At 39.4% G+C, this 21,241-nt stretch overlaps 1 protein-coding gene across 3 annotated transcripts; it reads right to left on the bottom strand.

The window, feature by feature from the left end:
• Positions 1-5,332: 5,332 nt before the first annotated feature.
• Positions 5,333-21,239, bottom strand: hspbap1 (hspb associated protein 1). 3 transcript variants are annotated; one of them, XM_066687425.1, is made up of 8 exons: positions 21,177-21,239; positions 19,892-20,077; positions 17,408-17,592; positions 12,829-12,965; positions 11,720-11,891; positions 7,264-7,347; positions 6,473-6,583; positions 5,333-6,093 (listed from the first exon to the last, which is right to left on the bottom strand). In XM_066687425.1, exons 1-8 carry the CDS (start codon positions 21,193-21,195, stop codon positions 5,557-5,559), a joined length of 1,431 nt encoding a protein of 476 aa, XP_066543522.1. In that variant the 5' UTR covers positions 21,196-21,239; the 3' UTR covers positions 5,333-5,556. The 3 variants fall into 3 exon arrangements, with proteins under 3 accessions (XP_066543522.1, XP_066543524.1, XP_066543523.1); XM_066687427.1 differs by lacking the exon at positions 21,177-21,239 and adding an exon at positions 20,843-21,165; XM_066687426.1 differs by lacking the exon at positions 21,177-21,239 and adding an exon at positions 20,847-21,165.
• Positions 21,240-21,241: the final 2 nt, after the last annotated feature.

Genomic DNA, 21,241 nt, shown 5'->3' with positions numbered 1-21,241 from the left:
ATTTATGTTGCAAGACATCCATATTACTGGAGTACAGTGATATTGACAAAAGTCGAATCGTGTTTATATATAAATGTATTCATCGTAACTTGTCTGTCATATTATGGGATCACAGGCTAATACACAGTATGCATCTCTCAGCTCTCTACTATAGATATATTTTTCTTTGTTTATGTGCCTTATTAGTTTAGTTTTATTTATTTACTTGGTTTATGGTTTCCTTATTTTGCACTGATTGATTTATTGCATGGTATTCCTTCACTATTACTTGATTTTATTGGTTAATTCACTTTGATTATTGTTTTTCACCAGTGAATTTGATGGGGTGGTATCCTTTTCTTATGAGGATAGTGCCCCAAGTGGTCCAAAAGCCAGCTGCAGACCCAGTGGTGGCCCCATAGGTAGGAGGGCCATGGTATGAGGAGGTGCCAAATCCCGCTCCGGTTCAGGGAGAAGCAGTCTGAAGGTCCAAAAGAGTGAACCTAGGAGTAAGACCTCAGTGGTTTAGGGAGTGAGCGCAAGACAAAACCAAATTATCCTGTTGAGATCCTGCAAAATGCCCCATGAACAAGCAGGAACTAAAGACAGCTGCAGTACAGGCCTGGCAGAGCATCACCAGGGAAGAAACCAGCATCTGGTGATGTCTATGGGTTCCAGACTTCAGGCAGTCATTGTCTGCAAAGGATTTGCAACTAAGTATTGAAACTAACAATTTAATTCATGATTATGTTACTTTGTCAAAAGACTTTTGAGGCCCTAAAATTGGGGGGACCACATATAAAAACGGGTGTAATTCCTCCACCGTTCACCCAATTCGGATGTAACTACCCTCAAATTAAAGATGAAAGTCTACACTTAAAGCACATTTCCTTTCAAATCAATTGTGGTGACGTACAGAGACAAAATGATGACAATTGTGTCACTGTCCAAATGTGTATGGACCTAACTGTATATGGACTGTGTAAGCTCATTCTCCCCAAACCTACCTTGCAGTGCTGGCAAGACACGGTCCCTCTGGTGTGGGCGGTGCTCTGGACTCCGGACCTGGGCAGCAGTGGGAGAGACAAGCGGTACAAGGGTGAGAAAGGGATGTGGAATAAGGGACCCCAGTGTACGATTGCAGAGAAGCAAACTTACTGGTTGTGGTGTGTGCCTTTCTCCTGAGCCCTTTTTCTTGGTGTCTCTCTCGTTCCTGGCTGATGGCTGCCAGAGAGCCACACAAAGGGACCTACAGTGGCAGCTTGAGACTGGGCTCTGGAGGAGGAATATTGGAACTGCTTCGTATTCGTTGAACTCAAGACATTTAAGGACTGTGAAGTACTTTTCTTTCCTTTATTGCGATTTGTTTATTGATTTAGGGGCTTTAGATTAGAGATGCTTAGAATAGTTTTAGAGCAGTTTTGTACCGTTTCGATATATTAGCTTAGGATTTTAGGATAGTTTTATTAGATATGTATGTTCATGCAGTTTTAGTTTTTGGTAGAATTTTAACTGATTTCTTCCTCAATTTCATTAAAGGCATTTTAGCAGTTAATATGATAAATATTCAGCCCCTCGGAAGTGCCCAAACTATTAGACTCCGTGCCCTGCTAGTTTGACGGTAAATTTTTGCTGTGTGATATTTGCTGATGTATATTTGTGTAATAAATACCTTTGACATTCATTTGGAGTCTGTGGTGCATGTTCTGAGATCAAGCCCAGGCTGCGCGGCATAGATGGTGGTAGCGAGTTCACCTTCTTGCCAATATACAAATTTCGATATTGTTCTTTGCCTTGTTCATTGTATGACTTGTATTTGTCCTACTGGTACAGTGATGTAAAGTCCACAATTGCGCAGACTGAGTACAACATGGACGTAGGGCTCCTTGACTTTGGTGTCTCATATACAATCGTCAGCACTGGGGTAAGGACCAAGGGCTTCTCATTACAGACACCCCAGGCCTGTTTGTGGACACCAGCGCTGAAGAGAGGATCTGGGGTGAAACATTCAGAAGGCAGAGTTTCGAGGGGTCTTCATGATACGTTTTGAAGAACAGCCCTATTATCTGCTGGAAGAGGTTGTATTAGGTTCTGCAAATTAAAAAACTTAAAACGAAATGTAAGCAAATATCCACGTGACACGTCTTGAAAATACAGTCCTATTTCCTGAAACAATCTGCATCTGCTAAAGTCTTGCCCAGGCATGTGTTCAGTGAAGCATCAAATGAAACCAAATCAGGGCAGGGCCGTCCGCACGTCCACAGGCAGCGCATCCTCGGTTGCGGCCATTTCACTGCACTGCTTTACCTGAGGAAGAAGACATGCTCCTCCTGATTTTCTACGGTAACCTTTAATTTGATTGGAAAAAGCATATATCTTAAAGTAAATACAGCACATATTATATAGATAACAGAGCAGAATTTGTTGCCTGCTAATTTATGATGTTTAGTCTTATTTAGTTGGGCACAGTGGCAGTAAAGTTTAAGTTTGAAGGACTCTTCGTACAGGGGTTTGACCGAACATAATTATGAGATATGTTGTTCTACATGTCAGTATTGCTGTTTAATGTATGTAGTTTGATCTTTTAAAATAATTAAGAATGTAACATGTATGAAACTGGGTAAGCTGGCTCTGCTCTTTCCACTCACTAACAAAGCTCTACATTTTCCATTTAGTGCTCAATACAGTGTCTCCAGGACTCGGTTGCCGGACATACTATTTAGTAGACAGACGTGGTGACTGGTATGAAAGCCAGACATATTGCAGAAATCATTTCACAGACCTAGCTATAATTCGGACTGAAGAGGATGCACAAACTGTTAATGGTTTATTAAGTATCAATAAAGTATACCCTTGGGTGGGAATGTATAAAACTTCTGATGGAAAGTGGCAATGGACGGATGGGACCCTGTTCACCCCAGATGTTTTGGGTAATGCTTCTTATTATAATGAAAATTACTACTGTGCCTACGTGGCACCATCTCACAAATTAAGATGGGAGACAGACGATTGTACACACAAAAATCAGCTTCCTCTTTGTTATAAAGGTAAATATATTTATATATATAACATTTTAAGAACAATAGTGCTTCTAACCTTACAAACGTAAGTAAGGTTGATTTTTAATATCTTTAACAAACTGTTTTGATTTTCCTTGCAATATATTTTAATTAAAAAAACTAGTTATCTCATGACTATCAACACCATTTCCTAGATATTTTCTAAATTGCGTCCCTGTGCTATCCCATTTTCAATCCCATTTGCTGTGAAAACTGAAAGCTTGATTTAAAAAACAACAACACTGCATTGACCTTTTCCATTTCTTTGTAACAAAACCCAACTGCAGAAACCACCACAATCTCTTCGGCCGTAGGCGACAACACAAAAGCTGTGCAGCTCGGCAGCTCGCCTCTGGCCTCCACTGCCGCGATTGCACCACTTACTACACAACACCCGCAGACAAACGCACTGCAGAGCTCAGGTATGGGACATCGGTTGAGTTTACCTGCATCTCTCACACTTTGCACATCGAGGTCACTATTGTCTCTCACTGCCCTTCACTCTCCTGTCTCTTTATCGAGGGGATAGTGAAATGGCAATGCTGAGCTGAGCCTTTCTGTCATTCTGTACAGCGACAAAGAAAGTGATTGTGAGGGTCAACCTGGAAGCCCTGAAGGAGGTGGACTTTAAAGACCCCAGAGTGCGAAACTCTCTTTTAGCTCAGGTAGGTAAAACCAGGTAAATAGGGTTTCCAAATTGTGTGCACATCTACACAAATATAAACACACACACAGAAGGAGAAATGGGAAAACAAAGCTGGTGAAAGACCTGACCTGCAACTATCAACTACACTAAAGAGCAGTTTCTCATAAAGCAGTTTATATGGCAAATCTTCATATTGAAATTCTACCTACTGATACCATTTCCCTTTTACAAATACAGCCGACTCAATATTAAATGCGTTGCTGTTCCAGATTATAAAGCTGCTCTCCAAGCACGGCCCAATGACAGACTCCACTGTCGGCTGGGTGGAGCGGGAGGGAGAGATTGTTCACAGGAGAACGGAGTGCTGAAGATGGAAGATGGAAACGACACGAAACTTACAGGTTATACCAACGGACTGCCTTGCTCTTCTAGACAACCAAGTGCACAAAATATCCATCCTCAAGGTCCTTAAACAATTATATACTCAGAGGTATCTTTTGAATATTATGATAGAGATGTAAAACCTGCAAGAAATGCTTTTTGTGGAAGCTATTTAATTATTGCCTGACTTTGATTCAAGTTAACAACAAAAATAATTTGATCAAAAACTGCAGTTTCCAAATATATTTTTTTCCTAAATAGATTGAATTATTGTTTTACTTGATCTGTACTAAATAATAGTAGATACTTTTGAGAGTTTTTCTTCTTCCAAACGTTACTACCGCTTGAATACCTTACTGTTCATTTTGATTACTTTCATACATTATATTATGATTTTTAAAACTATATATTTATTAAAGTGACCTGCAATGAAAACTGCTAGAAAAGTACATCCTTTCCATTACAGTAAATACTTACACATATCTTAACATGGCTTCTAACAGCTTTAAGATGCATGAATACACTTGAATTTCTCAATAAAGTGTCTCTTAACATAAACTGCTAGTTGCGTCTTTTTTCTGGTAGTGAACTAAACTTTACTCTGCAGCTTTATATGTCTTTCACCTGAGTTTAAAAAGTAAATATTGCATTGAGAGGGGAGTCAATATTACAACCAGTGTAAATGGCTTTGTTTGAGGATTTACAAGGGACAAAGACCAGAGTATCTAGATCCGACACACTCCAAAACACTGCAACAATCACCCCGGGGGCAGGAAGGCTATCATCGTGGACTGCGCTATAAAGATCTGGAGCCCACAAGCAAGTTGTATGACGACGCCAAAAAGAAACACCGTAAAAACTCCTGCCATGGCTTTATTCCTCTGAGGCGTGTCTGACAATCACTAGCTGCAAAATTATTTTTCATTGCTTTGGCTTTCTGGGGGTTTTCACGCCAGGGAACAGGATGGAGAGGAAAATATGATTCTGCTACATTACTGAGAGGAAACCCCTCCAAAATAAGTACTGAAAATAATAAATATTAGTTCCTATCAATAACTAGAACAATACTTCTCGAAACTGCAAACTCATCAGGTTATGATGTAATCCTATCCTGCCAGGCGTTGAGGCTTCTACTGTGATTTATGTTGCAAGATATCCATATTACTGGAGTACAGTGATTTTCACCAAAAGTCGAATCGTGTTTATATACAAATGTATTCATCCTAACTTGGCATGTTGTGGAATCACAGACCAATATACAGTTCGCCTCTTTCAGCTAATTTCTATAAACTCATCAGCATTTATTTTGATCACTGGTCACGTGCACAGTAAAAAATACATATTTACATATTAAATCAAATTATATCAAACACCCACAGCTGAAAATCATTCAATATTTTTGGAACAGTAAACTGAACATATTTCTCAGTGCTTGTGTGTGCATTGTGAAAATGTTTGCACTGGAGCAAAACCTTCCTCTACAACCCCCCATCATTGAGCACTTTGTTTTTCCATCAAGATCTTGGTGGCCAAAGCAATGACATCTGGGTGCACCAGGCAATCCAGTAGATCATTGGTAGAGATTGTGGGACAGCCGGCACAGCTGCCCACATGCTTCCCGTTATTGAGAGTAGTTGACTCCTGTCTCTCCGGTGTGCTTTGGCAACAAGTTTCCCCACAACAAACACGGTTGAGTTCATGTCTGAGCTTGCTGGGAGGAGAGTGTTCACAGCTGGAGGTCTTTGCCTTCCCAGACTCAGACTGTGGGAGCTGCCCACTGGGAATTTGAGGCACAGCAAGAAGATCGGGTCCAAAGGGAAGGCTGGAAGGACAGTCCGCATCTCCATCTCTGTCGGCAGGTTGGGCCTCGGGGGGATGTCCTCTGCAATCCCGTTTCCCCAGCCGCGCGACTGTCGAGCCCATCCTGGTGGCCGTAGGTTCATGGCAGGGACGTCTTGGCCTTCTGAGGCACGACTGCATGGCGAGATTTAGGTACCGTAGGTTTTCTTCGTGTGACGTGATTTCGGCCTTAAACAGGTGAATACAAAATTAAATACGAGATCTAGTGCTTAATGCATTTGTTTACGTCTCCTGAGGAACTTCTGACTATTCTCAGAGTGGCTTCCTCTTTCAAGAAGGATGCCCTCAACCCCACCCCCACCATTGATTAGTGCCAGTTCTTTTTATTATTTTCCTCTAGACTTCCTGTATTTACAGTGCGCTCAGACTTCTGCTTTTGTTGTCACATACTGTGAAATGGAAAAACTCTATAAGCAGTGAGAAGGCCAAGCTTATCTAAACAGTGTCACAATCCAGCATTATGTCTGCAATCTTTGTGGACAACCTTATTGGTAAATTCCCCTGTAGTATATGTTCAATTGTTGTGCTCTGTCAGAACGAGCCTCACCTCGGTGGGGTTCAGCCAGAGATCGGTGTTGTCGGGGCCAGGGGCCGACTTCAGGGCGCACACGATGGTTCGAGTCAGGGCCTCACTGACGCGCACCTCGTCATCGACGTCCTGTAGCATAGCGAAAACAGAGGCGTCAATCAACAGATTTCCTCGTTTTCCAGATTCATTTTTCACACACAAAAGTGTGATTTTTTTTTAAACAGATCTTTACATTAGTTATTTGGTAGTAGAAATGCGGAGGCGTCAGACAATCCTTCCGTCAAACAAAAGAGGGAAACACTGAGAACATTTTCCTACAGGAAGAGTGGAGGGGAAAGGAAGATAAATAATAAATAAAAACTGAACAATTTCAATTGAATTGCAATTTCAAGTTGCCTAAATGTATGACTCTATGGGTTTTATTTCTAAAACTGCATAGACACTTTAGTCTTACGTGAATCATTCTATACAATCTTCTGCATTATTTATTTCCACCAGAAAATGTCATGTTCCATTGTATTGCTATATGCAATTCAGAAGTCATAAATCACCGTGACAGGTCTATCTTGATTCCAAGGCAGAGCAGTCTTTTATCATTACCATTCACTTACACACCTCATTTGCAGATATCAATACTTTCTCCAGCAAATACTTACAAGTGGAGCCCTGAACATTATGCAATCCAGAGAGAGCGCTGAGACGCACAGAAGACAGAACTCACTCAAAATCAAGAGGGCTGACGGGGGTAAGGCATTCGATTTCACAGAGAGATAATATCACTGAGGTGGTTTGAGACACAGCGCTCTCACCAGTTCCATCCAGGAGTTGATGCTGACGGTGATGGGATCGACAGACTCCACATAGTGCCACCAGTGTCTCGGAACAAACAGGACCTGGATCATGACAAGATCAAATCATTCATAAAATAAAACTATATAAAGTGCTATACACATTTGAGTATCAAATAAGTGTAATTCAACAACACAAATTAAACTTCCCAGATCTCCAATGTCAACAGTGAACACAGGACAGAAAACTGAAGGGCACATAGGAAAGCCACAAGTGAGATAAAAGAATTCCACGAGATAGTCAAAAGAATGGTATTTCCTGAAGTTTCTCATTGTCTTGTGTCTTTACAATCTGGTGTAAAATATCCCCAAATGAGCACACAAGGGAGAGTGGAAAGATTGTCTTTTTGTCTTCAGTTCCTCAAAGGTTTTAATGGAAACAGACATTTGTTGCCCAGGTGTCGATTTCTATACAGAGGGAAATCAATAATAGCAACAAGATCACGAGTGATAACTCTCTCACGGGTATGTTTCTCTACAAACTGCTCAGGCAGCCTGCTAAAGACACTGGAACACAAAACACATAAAAACTAGGCCTATTATTATATGAAGCATGTGGTGCAATCTCTGTTGAATGTCCCGAGTCCTTCGCTTGGCAGACACATTGAAGAAAATAAAGCAGGAGCTGGAGTTTGGCATTTCATCTCTTTATGTGGTAGACCGAATATCTAATAATCAAAGTTTTCACATATAAATATGTATACAAAGAATTTATGAAGAAGGAGCTTGAAGGCAGGGATATGTCAATTATCCACAGTTCTGGTGTCAGGAATGAAAATCATATCACAAAGTAGAGACATACATAAAGCTGCTTTCATCTCATCATGCAAATCACCCACTTGACTCAAATAGATATGTTATCTAGGGGTTTTGTGTATCGCTGGACCGGTGTTGGGAGCCATTGTGTACAGGAATGTTTGACAGAACCTTCACTTTTTTACAATGATATAAAATAAGTGTCCAGTAGGTGGCAATGATGACATTTTGAAAAAGAAAAAAAAAACAAAAAACTGGGATCCTGCCTATGATAAATTCGCTGTGATGGAAACACCTTTTTGTTTTTACAGAGCAGGAAAGGCATGGCATCATTATTTCATCGACATCCATTTTGCTTTAACAGCATTCCGAACATCCATCTACAAAATATTATTATTACTTTTGGGAAGAGGCAGTTGACATTTCAGCACTAATGCAGTTGAAAGATGAGAGATTACAACTGAAAAATAGCACCACTTCCAAAATACATTTATATGCATCTTTTACAGTTCATATATTTGATAAGTTCTAAGTGTTAATGTTATTGTGGCTGTCCAGTATTTGTTTAAAAGAAAAACATGTTGGTCTGCCCTTTAAAGATCTAAATTCCTATAGTAAATATACAGGTGTACAGAAGGAGTTTAAACATAACATTGTTATTAATATACATGTAAAACCCTGGACTTATTTTTATTTTATACTAGACTACTCTATACTATTAAACCTTTAACGAGAAATCAATTAACTATCTGAACAAATAACTGAACACTTTGTGAGGGTGACATTGAGATTTCACTAGCAAACTAGTGGCATTACAAAGTCTCATTCTGTTGCTTAAAAAAACAGGCCTTACTGTGCTTTGTGAATTACATCCCTAAATTTCACAGATGTGCTTGCAGGAAATAAGTTAATGTATGCTACCAGTGTGTGTAACTCACAGCACGAAATAGCACTGGGGGAATGGTTATTCAAGTACAGCCTATTCACAGTAAATCAAAAAGAATCTAATATTAAATCAAGCTGCATATGAATTAATTTAAGATTAGTGCTCTCAATAAAGAAGACAGGACCAACATCATGAGATGTTACTGTTCAATCCAAATGTCATTACTTTTCACAGTTTATACTCCATTGAATTTGAAAAATGAAAATGCAGAATGGCAAATGTAACGATGCAAACTTGATTTACATAATGTGGCTAAAATTGATAAAGCAAGAAAGAAACTCTTACCCTACCTAAACTTTTTTCCCTTTCATTTAGATTACGGCCATTTTTAAGAATGTGCTTGTATTTAAATTACATTTACAGTGGTACATTAAAAAAATATATTTGAAAAGAATAAGTTACTTTGATTCGGCTATTTGGACACCCATTGGAGCAGAGCTGATGTCTGTCATCAACTCGTTTGCATAGTGTTGGCCTCAGAACCGCCCCACCAATATCTTTAGATTGAAATGCATCATGTGCAATATATCAAGCGGAAAACCCCTCCAAATTCAGACTTACAATTCAATGTTATTTTTGCATGATTTCCTTTCACCTTTTTGCAACAGATACTTAAAACATGTGTAGCTGACAGGTGCAAACAAATATCATTAACTATTCTGCAGAGTGCGATACTGGGGTCCGGTTTCCCCTGCGGAAAGGAGATTAAAATGTGACTCATCCAATTTTCCTTCTGGGTGCCAATTATTTTATTTTCAGAAGTCCTCTAAAGCAGACTAATTAAATCAAGAAAAGGCCATTTGAGCTTCCATGCTCCCCCCCACACAGTTTTTTTTCTTCCATTTAAATGATTTTTCTAACTGAAATCGCCCATTAATGTGTGAATGTTTTGTTTATATTAGGGACAAAACTGTGCAGCGTGGCTGAAAAGACAGCCTGCTAATGCACTGATCAAAGTGTACGTTATAAGTGCTCCATTTCAGCTCCAGGATTTGCCTGCCAGGTAGAGATAATTTGCATTTGAACTAAAGAGCATTTGGTTTAATTTGCATAAAATAAAAAGGCAAGCGTTCCTAGATCATCTGCAGCCTAACCAAGATCAATAGTAATTGCCTTGTCACAGCATGGTCTTTGAGAGAGCAAGCAGTCTCTCTGCAAGCTGCTAAAGCATTAAGGGGAAAATTACACCGTATAAAATAAAGGGTCTGAACACCTGTTTTTAGCATATTAATACACCTTCATTGGTGATGTTGAAAACATTTCTATGTTTTGTCTATAAACTCACAATAACCCCTAAGGATCATAGAGTTGCTAATTTACCAAGTGTCACAAACACTTTCCCCAGTTATTCGGCCTTCCTAGCATTCAAAGAATACACCATTTTATCAACAATGTCCGTGGTATATATTTAAATATCCCAAAGTTATTTGTTTTGGGTCACTAAAGTCACGCATCGTCAAAGGATCGGACTGAAGAGGAGTAAACAACAATATACTGCCTCAATTTCAGCCTGAAGTGTTCACAGCAGATGTTTACCGAAGACAAGCACTTTTGAGAGTATTTTCACATTTCTAGTTGAGGCTCAAGATTTGAGAATGAGTGCACAAGTGGAAACAAACTAATTATCAGTACCATAAGCTACTGAACCCATGGACTGGGCTGATAACCTTTGTCTGAATGAGGATGTTAAAAATCGAGTGGCATGCAAACGAAGCAAGCATCCGCCTGGCAGGTCGTGCACTTTAATCTTAAAATGAGGTTTGCATCACGGTAAGGAGCTGAAAAGTACAATATGACTTCTTTGACCTTGCACTGCGTCGTCTGGCGGCATTTTCCACAAACATAAATAGTGAAGCCGGCCTCCTTCACCTCCATTTAAAGTGTCAGATCAGATGAGTGCACACGAAAGACTTTTTCAAAGTTACGGCTGCAATGTTGCCGGGTCATTAGCTCATTCTACTGCGCTTCAATCTGATCCTTACTAAAGGACAGTATTAGTTCACAGGGCATTATGCTCATAGGTACATTCGTCCCCCAACTTCTAGCAGGAATAATCTGATTAAAGCATAAGGAAAACATCAAAGTTTGATTGGGTACCATCCTTTTATACAACATCTTTTTATACCTCTGCATTCATAATACATATTTCTGAAGACAATGTCAAGCTAAAAGGCAAAAATGAGATGAATACATCAGCTATGGCATAGTGGAAGGCTGCAGCCACTAACCTAGGGACAATAGGGCTTTGAGGTAATCAGTATGGATATCTGTCAGGAAGCCATTCTGCGTATAAAAACATTCAAATGCTCCAGATTTAGGGATGTGAAGAGTTTTGACACAATTCACTTTTTAACACATACCTTTGAGATCTTCTTTTGGATGTATAAACCTTCATGAATAATTTTCTATAACAATCTATTATTAAGTGAGTTTTTCAATGTAATTTGAAGGGCAGAGCACTTTATTAATGAAGAATACCAATACTCTGTCAGGGAAGGTTTGTTCTTGTGTGACAAATATCTAGTTCTCTGATGTGCTTCTTTAAACATCATATTTCCCCTAACGAAAATGTGATTCCCTCACCTTTTCTAGAGATATATTAAATAATAATGCATTTCTCTGCTTTAATGGAACATCTGACAAGAAGAAGGTGTGTTTTAACTGTTTAACTAGGTGCAGGATGTAGCACCTTAAATAAGAAGTGCAGACCCATACCTGTCCCGGGAGCAGTGTGACCATGTGCATTCTCGTGCTAGCAAAAGCAGGAAACTGAGTGAAGTCAGGGTTGACCACGTTGACTTTGCTGAACACGCTAGACTCCTCGTAGGGTATTCTAGTGGGATACAGGCTGTGTGTGTCTTCAGGTGGAAACAGATACCATCTTTTCCTGAAGAGAAACAGTGGATTACTGTGAGAATGTGATTTAAGTGGCACAAAGGAACAAACATCTGACTGTTCAAATTATGTTCTCCTTGAAACCGACCCTGTCTGTCCTACCATCGCTGAGAGATACCTGGTCTTACTGGGAGTTGTCTTTCACATCTGACAGCATGATATATAAGATATTACTGAGATGTCTTCCAGAAGGGGTCAAAAGACACAGTAACAAAGAGGAGACATCTTAAAGAAGTAGGACTAATCTCCATCCTATGATAAAGTCAAACAGGATGTTGCTTATGGAAAGAAAAGGCACACAAGTATGGAAATTCTAGAAATACATACTATTTTGTAATAGCCTCTTGTTCTTTAAGCCAGAGTCAGTCTTTGTTATGTATAATATTATATGTTATTGTCTACCCTGAAGAAAAGTAAGGAGGGACAAAATTAAATGGATGAATTTTGTAGACTGGAGAGATATGCATTTCACAGAAAGATTAAAGCTCTTCTATTCAATGGACTCTTTGTCTCATTTACCTTCCCTCTGACAAGTGCTGAACAGAAATTGCTTTCTTTCCCTCAGCACATAAATGAAAATGAACACATTCCCTTCGTGTGTCTTGGCCCCTTGGAATTAAATGAGGCTCCTTATGATCTAAGCTGGTTTCTAAAGTCTTCAATTCCTGCACCCAATGGCCCATTACGTGTCACAAAATGCTCACATCGTGGATTTATCACTTCCATCTCAGGACTTTTCTTTACTTCAATCTGTATTAATGTTTGTAATTGTATTCTTCTTCCCCCTATATCTTGGTGCCTCTATGGAGAACAAAATCAATTTCAGTGTATATCACATCTCTCAATCCAGTCGAAAAGAGGACAATAAAAACATCTGGTATTGTACTGCACATACCGCGTGCAAATGCTTAACACTTTGAAATACCTACCGTCCTTGCACCTGAAGCACTAGATTACAGCCGTACGAGTCCAGGTGGCAAGGTGTATTAGCCCCCCCGGTGCCAATCCACAGGGTGCTCTCTCTCCCATCTCTGCCCGGGAATCCAAAGTCTTGCCACCTGATATCCTGTTGAACACACAGAGGAGACGCAACCATGGCCCTGGGTGAGTACACAAATGTCCTTGGCATTTATTTACTGATTGTAATTGTGCATTTGAAATGTGTTGGTCTGGCATGCTTCTTGAGGTATATTTTGTATTTTATTTCATGGTACATACTCGAATATATTTAATTAGGCAACCAAATCCCACATTGCCTTTGATCAAATCAGGAATGCACAATTTCCAGCCTCCAGGCAGGGCCTCAGGATTGTCTGGTTATCGTTCTGCCCCAGATCTTACTGAACTAAAGCACCTGTTACTTACATAAGAATATAAGAAGAACATAAGAAAGTTTAGAAACGAGAGGAGGGCATTCGACCCATCATGCTCGTTTGGTGTCCATTAATATCTAAGTGATCCAAGGATCCTATCCAGTCTATTTTTAAATGTTCCCAAACTTTCAGCTTCTACCACATCGCTGGGGAGTTTGTTCAGATTGTGACGCCTCTCTGTGTAAAGAAGTGTCTCCTGTTTTCCGTTTTGAATGCCTTGAAGCCCAATTTCCATTTGTGTCCACGGGTGCGTGTGTCCCTGCTGATCTGGAAAAGCTCCTCTGGTTTGATGTGGTCGATGCCTTTCATGATTTTGAAGACTTGGATCAAGTCCCCACGTAGTCTCCTCTGTTCCAGGGTGAAAAGGTTCAGTTCCTCAGTCTCTCCGAGTAGGACTTTCCCTTCAGACCTGGAATAAGTCTGGTTGCTCTCCTCTGAACTGCCTCTAGAGCAGCGATATCTTTCTTGAAGTGTGGAGCCCAGAACTGTCCACAGTATCCAGATGAGCTCTAACTAGTGCATTGTACAGTCTGAACATTACTGCCCTTGTTTTAAATTCTACACTTTTGACAATATACCCTAGCATTCTGATTGCCTTTTTTATTATTTCCCCACATTGCTTGGATGGAGAAAGTGAGGAGTCCACATAGACTCCTAGATCTTTCTCATGCGTTACTTCATCTATATCTGTACCTCCCATAGTGTAATTATAGTGGACATTTTTGTTACCTGCATGTATTACCTTGCACTTGTCCACATTGAATTTCATCTGCCAGGTGTTGGCCCACAACTGAATATTATCTAAGTCCCTCTGAATAGCCTCTGGAGCCTGAACTCCACTAACAACCTCACTCCAGTTAGAAGCAACTCCTCTAATTGACACCCTGTTTCCTATTCATCAACCAGTTCATAATCCATCTACTTACATTACCCTGAATGCCTACAGCTTCCAATCTGAGGATCAGTCTTTGGTGTGGAACCTTATCAAAAGCTTTTTGGAAATCTAAGTATATCATATCATATGCTTTCACCTGATCTACAGCTGCAGTTGCATGTTCACAGGTATAACATGCAACAGGTATAAATCAGCTGCCAACTGAAAGGTTTATCTATATCCTGCAGAAATCTGGCACTCAAGGACTGGAGTTGTCCATCCCTTGTCTAAAAACTAACATATTTTCTGGGATTGTTCAATAATGGCTTAGATTCACTGAAGAAGAACACAAAAGACGGGTTCTCTGAAATTGTATGGGATATTTGACTTCAGATTACTCTTCTTTCTTCTTTTTATTTACTGTCCCTTTACTGTAGCACTCAAGGCTAAAATACTGATATTCCTTTAGCAATCCAAAGTAATGCATCTGGTATCCATGAAGGCAATTTCCTGCTTACCACACTGGAACAGAAGAACGGATGAGAAACTGAACGTTCAGAATTCAGACACATTTTAAGAGAATATACTGTCCTCAGCTATATCTCTAATGACGGGAGCACTATAAATGTTACACAAAAGACAAAATATATCATCTGAAGTGCTTTATTCCGGGCCTATTTTTAGTGGATAGCAATTGAATACTTGAGTTAAGGCAGTTATCAATTTAGATATGATCTTGTATGCCAAAATGTTTCTGACTAACCCGACTAACCAATGATAAAATAATAAACCTGTGGCTTCAATAACAGAAATCTCATGGTTTTTAGTGCTGTCATTAGTGGAACAGTAAACACTGGCTTCTTAAAGAATTGTTGAATACTAATCCGTGTGTGTGTGTGTGTGTGTGTTGGTCTGGAAAAAGGCATCTGAGAAAAATGGAAAGTCACTCAAAAGAAAAGTGTGTGTTCTAACAGCAAGCAAATGGTATTACAGTACTGCATATTGTCCTGCAAAATGTACAAATCATCACTAACCATTCAGAATTAATGTACTGGAATACTATTTAAGGGGAAAACAAGTTTTTCTTGTTCAGTATACCTGAAACTTTATATTCTAGCATATCGCCCTAGCTGCCCTTGTAACAGTGACTATGTCAAGCCATTTGCCATTTACAAAAACATTGCAATATATTATTGACTTTTAATGCTTGAAGTCATGATTTAGATGGGCGTTTTAAATGCATTTTTTGTATCGCTGGAGAGCACTCCACCTGCGTCAATCAGAAGAAATGGGGCTTGATTTACAAAATATAATTGCAGCCATTTCAAATATCATCAAATCAAACTACATCCACTCAAGCTTTTCCTTATTTCACTTTAACCTAGCTGCAAATTGAAATTTCCAAACATATCACTTGATTGTGGCTTTCTTTGCCAGAGGCCTCTTGCATCTACTCAGTGAAGAGCCGTCATCAAGAATTGGGTCTGGAATTTACACTTGGCAGGAGGGTCTAAGTTTTGATTTATTTAGGCCTAGATTACATTTTTTTATTTAAGTCATGTCCTTTTTTTAAAACAGAACAAAGTTCTGATACATAGTACTTTTTATTTTTGTTTGATAAAGAAAATAAAAAATAGATGGTTGTTGTAAACTTTTGATTACTGGTAGTTACTGTATATATTTGCCCTTGTGCTGTCAGTCCTATTGTCAGATGGTTTGAAAAATAAAAAAGCACAGAGATGCTGCTCAGCACCCTGGATAATGAAATCATTACTATATTCAGGCAACTGTAAATGATAAACAGTGCCATCTTCAAATTCAACAACTTCTAAATGGCACTATTAATCATTTAAAAAAGCCCTACCCATCTGCTTGTCATAATCTCCCTTGTTTTAGCAGAACTGTCAACAAAGATGAGCAACCAATAAGCATTTATTATTTTTTTAAGCATAAGCTAAGCAGGTAAGGCAAAAAGAAAAGCTTTTGAGCATTTTTTTTTTGTACGCTCTGACATGTTTCAAGACCTAAACTAATATAGAGGAAAAAAGCTGACTGTCTTACAGATACATCCTGGGGTTGATGTAAAAAATAGTGTGGAAATTTTGCATAACCATCTGCCAGGAATCCACAACATAATGATTGATTTTAGGCTTAGAAAAACTGAGAAAAGTGCCACTAGACCTATTCTTGGGCTAATGGAGAAGTTAAATTAAATATTAAAGGCTTTTAAGATAGCCGTGCTAAAAGCTGGCCATCGAGTGGCAAAATCGTGTAAGTTATACGTTTCCTTAAGTAAGCAAAGTGTGAAAACAAGATGTTAAAAAATACCAATTACACAAATAATCAGTTTAATCAAGTGGTTAAGGTAGAACAAAACAGGCAAAATGACACAAAGTCTGGATGAGATCTTATTCAATGGTGAAGCAGACAACATGAAGCTCAGTCACTTCATGAGACTTTCTAGAGAAATAACGTGCACATGGAAAAATTTGAGGTAGTAGACTAAAACGATAAACATTTCTATTTACAGAATGGTAGCCATGCACTAAAAATGTCTAACATATACACCCACATCACATTTTGTGCTATCCCTTTGGGGATATATCAAATGATTGCAAATAAATCATTTTAAAAAACATTTGCCACTACTAGGGAGAAATTATATCTAAAACAGGTTACATTAAGAAATTATAGGAGCTGATTAATGGTGAAGGGAAATTGGAAAGTTTTGCATCTTTGCCTCCATCCCACCCTTGAGGGATCAGCTATTAAAGGTAAGCGGGTCGTCATGCTTCTCCATGCCCGTCCAATCCCTGGCCTCTCAGACAGACTGCCAGAAATGGAAATCTGCCTGTCAGAGTGTTTCTCTGATCTAAGCCAGTGTCGAGTACAAAGTGGAGCAGAGCAGTGCAGCTTGCACATTGGAAATTAAAATCACCTCTTTAATTAAATGGATGAATTGCAGGGGTAGATCAAAATTGATCTCAACGGCCTCTGATGAATTACTGGCAAGTGTACACGTGTATAAAATATCGGTAGCATCGGTTGAAATCCTTTTGAGTTTAATCCGTATCTGATCTTTAACAGAACAGAAAACTAACACTGCAGAGATAAGTGTGGGAAACTCAGCATTGGAGAGCGTAGTATGCAATTCACAAGAGTCCTGGAACGGACAGCACATCAGAAGAGGAGGAAAAGGCCGACAGGACCATTAAGACTGTTGTGTTTTATATATAACAAAAAAATAAGACAAAAAAGTACCTCAAACATGGATGATTTATCTTCCAAAAGCACTGCAATATACTTGTAGTCAGCATAAGCCCAGTATTCAGAGAACGGGTAGTCAGAGAAAGGTGTGGGTGGAGAGGCAGTCTGGCCAGTCGTCCAGGATACAAATTCTGTCAACTTGGCCTCTACATACGAGCACTGAGTCTCAAATAACGGGGCTAGAAAAACAATGGAAACGTTATGAAAACATATGATGCGATTTAGACTACATGAAGCACAGGGGGAATGCTAGTTTATCTTAGTTATTGGTCAAGATTAAATTAAAATGATTAACCACAAACCAAATGCAACTTCCAAGGTCCACTAATGTGGTTTCTTATGACACATGGCAGAACTACAGTATGCCACTCATATTTCTAATAAAGCAATATTGCAGGTACCTGAGTACTGGTAGTGGAGTAAAGGAAAGCTTCCCCCAAAGTGGGACATATCTGCACTATTTACAATGAGGGAAAAAAGTATCCCCTGATGATTTTGTACGTTTGCCCACTGACAAAGAAATGATCAGTCTATAATTTTAATGGTAGTGTATTTTAACAGTGAGAGACAGAATAACAACAAAAAAATCCAGAAAAACACATTTCAAAAAAGTTATAAATTGATTTGCATGTAAATGAGGGAAATAAGTACCTTCAGCTCCCTCCACAGATTTTCTATGGGATTAAGGTCTGGAGACTGGCTAGGCCACTCCAGGACCTTAATGTGCTTCTTCTTGAGCCACTCCTTTGTTGCCTTGGCTGTGTGTTTTGGGTCATTGTCATGCTGGAATACCCATCCACGACCCATTTTCAATGCCCTGGCTGAGGGAAGGAGGTTCTCACCCAAGATTTGACGGTACATGGCCCGTCCATCGTCCCTTTGATGCGGTGCAGTTGTCCTGTCCCCTTAGCAGAAAAACACCCCCAAAGCATAATGTTTCCACCTCCATGATTGACGGTGGGGATGGTGTTCTTGGGGTCATTCCTCCTCCTCCAAACATGGCGAGTTGAGTTGATGCCAAAGAGCTCGATTTTGGTCTCATCTGACCACAACACTTTCACCCAGTTCTCCTCTGAATCATTCAGATGTTCATTGGCAAACGTCAGACGGGCCTGTACATGTGCTTTCTTGAGCAGGGGGACCTTGCGGGCGCTGCAGGATTTCAGTCCTTCACGGCGTAGTGTGTTACCAATTGTTTTCTTGGTGACTATGGTCCCAGCTGCCTTGAGATCATTAACAAGATCCTCCCGTGTAGTTCTGGGCTGATTCCTCACCGTTCTCATGATCATTGAAACTCCACGAGGTGAGATCTTGCATGGAGCCCCAGACCGAGGGAGACTGACAGTTGTTTTGTGTTTCTTCCATTTGCGAATAATCGCACCAACTGTTGTCACCTTCTCACCAAGCTGCTTGGCGATGGTCTTGTAGCCCATTCCAGCCTTGTGTAGGTCTACAATCTTGTCCCTGACATCCTTGGACAGCTCTGGAATCTGATTGATTGATTGTGTCTTTTATACAGATAACGAGCTGAGATTAGGAGCTCTCCCTTTAAGAGAGTGCTCCTAATCTCAGCTCGTTACCTGTATAAAAGACACCTGGGAGCCAGAAATCTTGCTGATTGATAGGGAATCAAATACTTATTTCACTCATTAACATGCAAATCAATTTATAACTTTTTTGAAATGTGTTTTTCTGGATTTTCCGTGTTGTTATTCTGTCTCTCACTGTTAAAATACATTTAAAATGATAGACTGATCATTTCTTTGTCAGTGGGCAAACGTACAAAATCAGCAGGGGATCAAATACTTTTTTCCCTCACTGTAACTGTAAGAATCCTTTTCTCTATTATTCTTACTAAAAATTAAATAGTTAACTACCTAAATAAAAATGAGGATAGTGATACAAATCTCACAAGTGCTGTTACCAAAAACGTTTTTTAAAAAAAGGGAATCTTCGAAACAGATCGGCATAAAAGAGAATTTCCCCAATGATTCAGTGATGTAATCGGTGATTGCTTTAAAGCACACTGGGATAACAACAGACATATTTAACTTTATTATTATTATTATTATTATTATTATTATTATTATTATTATTATTATTATTTATTAGCAGATGCCCTTATCCAGGACGACTTACAAAACATAAGAGGACTATAAAAGTGCAATACAGTCTAGAATTACAGATCAAAGCATAGTACAAATTACAAGTCCAAAATTACATAAATGCATAAGAGAATGGTGAGATTGCATGATACTTAAACTCTTTTAACTATACATGCGCATTTATTTAGTGTCCCTGACAGACCATCCTCAAGTTGACTCTCATATTATAATTCAGCTGCAATAGCATGGTCTGGGCAGATGCCTTCTTTGGCCTTACATATTCACACTATGATTGTACATTTTACAGTGTTTAGACAAAAGGCTTTTGTGCCACACTTTTTCCACAAACTGAAAACTTGCTACAGGTTCATACCTTTGTCCTCTTGTCTTCTGCCAATCCGAAATTTGATTGGTTTATCGTCAAGGATATGTGACAGATATTCCACACTCCACTGTAATCCTGGCCAATCGGACACCATATTACAAAAGACTGCCGGCTGCTTCAATGCCTCCATGATCCCTCTCGCCTCTCCAGGAGTGTAAGGCTTGGGAGCCATGTCTGTAGGGGACACAGGAGCTGTTATTACCATAGGCTATGCTAACTTAACTGCTACATCTTACTGCACAGTACATATTTACTGCCAGTGCTTTAGCAGGAGATTAATTACTTTATATACAAGGATAGCCTACAGTATGCAAATGTAATTATATTTTTAATCAAGGTATTTGCGACCATTGCCTTTGTTTTATTGCAATTCCAGGTCAATAGAAACTGTGTTGGATTCACAGAAAAATACAATCAATACCCAGTCTGTCAATATGTCTCCAGTCTGATTATAATCTTACAATCTACTGACATTGTGAAGCTCTCATGACGTCATCGATGAAGGACAGGAACATAAGCAATAACAATGACATGTGTTTGTAATGCGTTGCAAACTTTACATTCAAGAACAGGCGCTTTCTTTGCAGTGCCACACAACACTGTTTTGGGTATTCATTACGTTTGACTAGTATTTACATGTTTAATTAGTTATTTTTGTTTAAAAACGGCTCAGTCTTTGGGGACTATTCATCCAATGCAGTGATGAAGAAAAAGTTATTTAAAAATCGATATGTTTGCAATCGACAAGACAATCGATTCTGAACGTGCAAGTCTGAAATGAAAGTGATTATCGATTCTGTTTGTTGCAAAAACAAGATAACCCGTTCTTCCCATTCTCGAGTCCTGATCAAATGTCCAAGCACCAGTGGCCCACGTTGTTACTTTGGATAGTTAAATTAATCTGTATTTATAAAATATGTTTGAATATAATGTACATACATACCGCTGTTGGTTTTCTAAGGGTCGCTAGAAAGCAAATTCCCTTCTGTAAAGAGTCATGATGTACATTTCAAAGCTTCGAAATTAAATGTAATTCGTGTTAACATCGTCCCTCATTCCTTCGGATTGTTGAGTGGAAAGTTAGCGGTCGCGGAGAATACACGTCACAAAATAATGTAACTGAGAACATTTCCATTCCGTATACTATTGATACAACTACATTGTCAACAAACACGCAGAAATACGATCCCCCAAGGACTGAAGTCCTGCGTGGCGACACACCGGGGGGATTATCGTTGTCTCCTCAGTCACACATCCTGTAAACAAAACCCACGTGAGAAGAAGCGCCGCATTCAACCTCAGCGCGCCGGGAAACAGCGTCCATTTTGGCTCCGAGCG

Source organism: Amia ocellicauda, chromosome 16 (assembly GCF_036373705.1).
Source record: "Amia ocellicauda isolate fAmiCal2 chromosome 16, fAmiCal2.hap1, whole genome shotgun sequence".
Taxonomy (NCBI): domain Eukaryota; kingdom Metazoa; phylum Chordata; class Actinopteri; order Amiiformes; family Amiidae; genus Amia; species Amia ocellicauda.
This window is presented reverse-complemented; position numbering and strand designations above follow the sequence as displayed.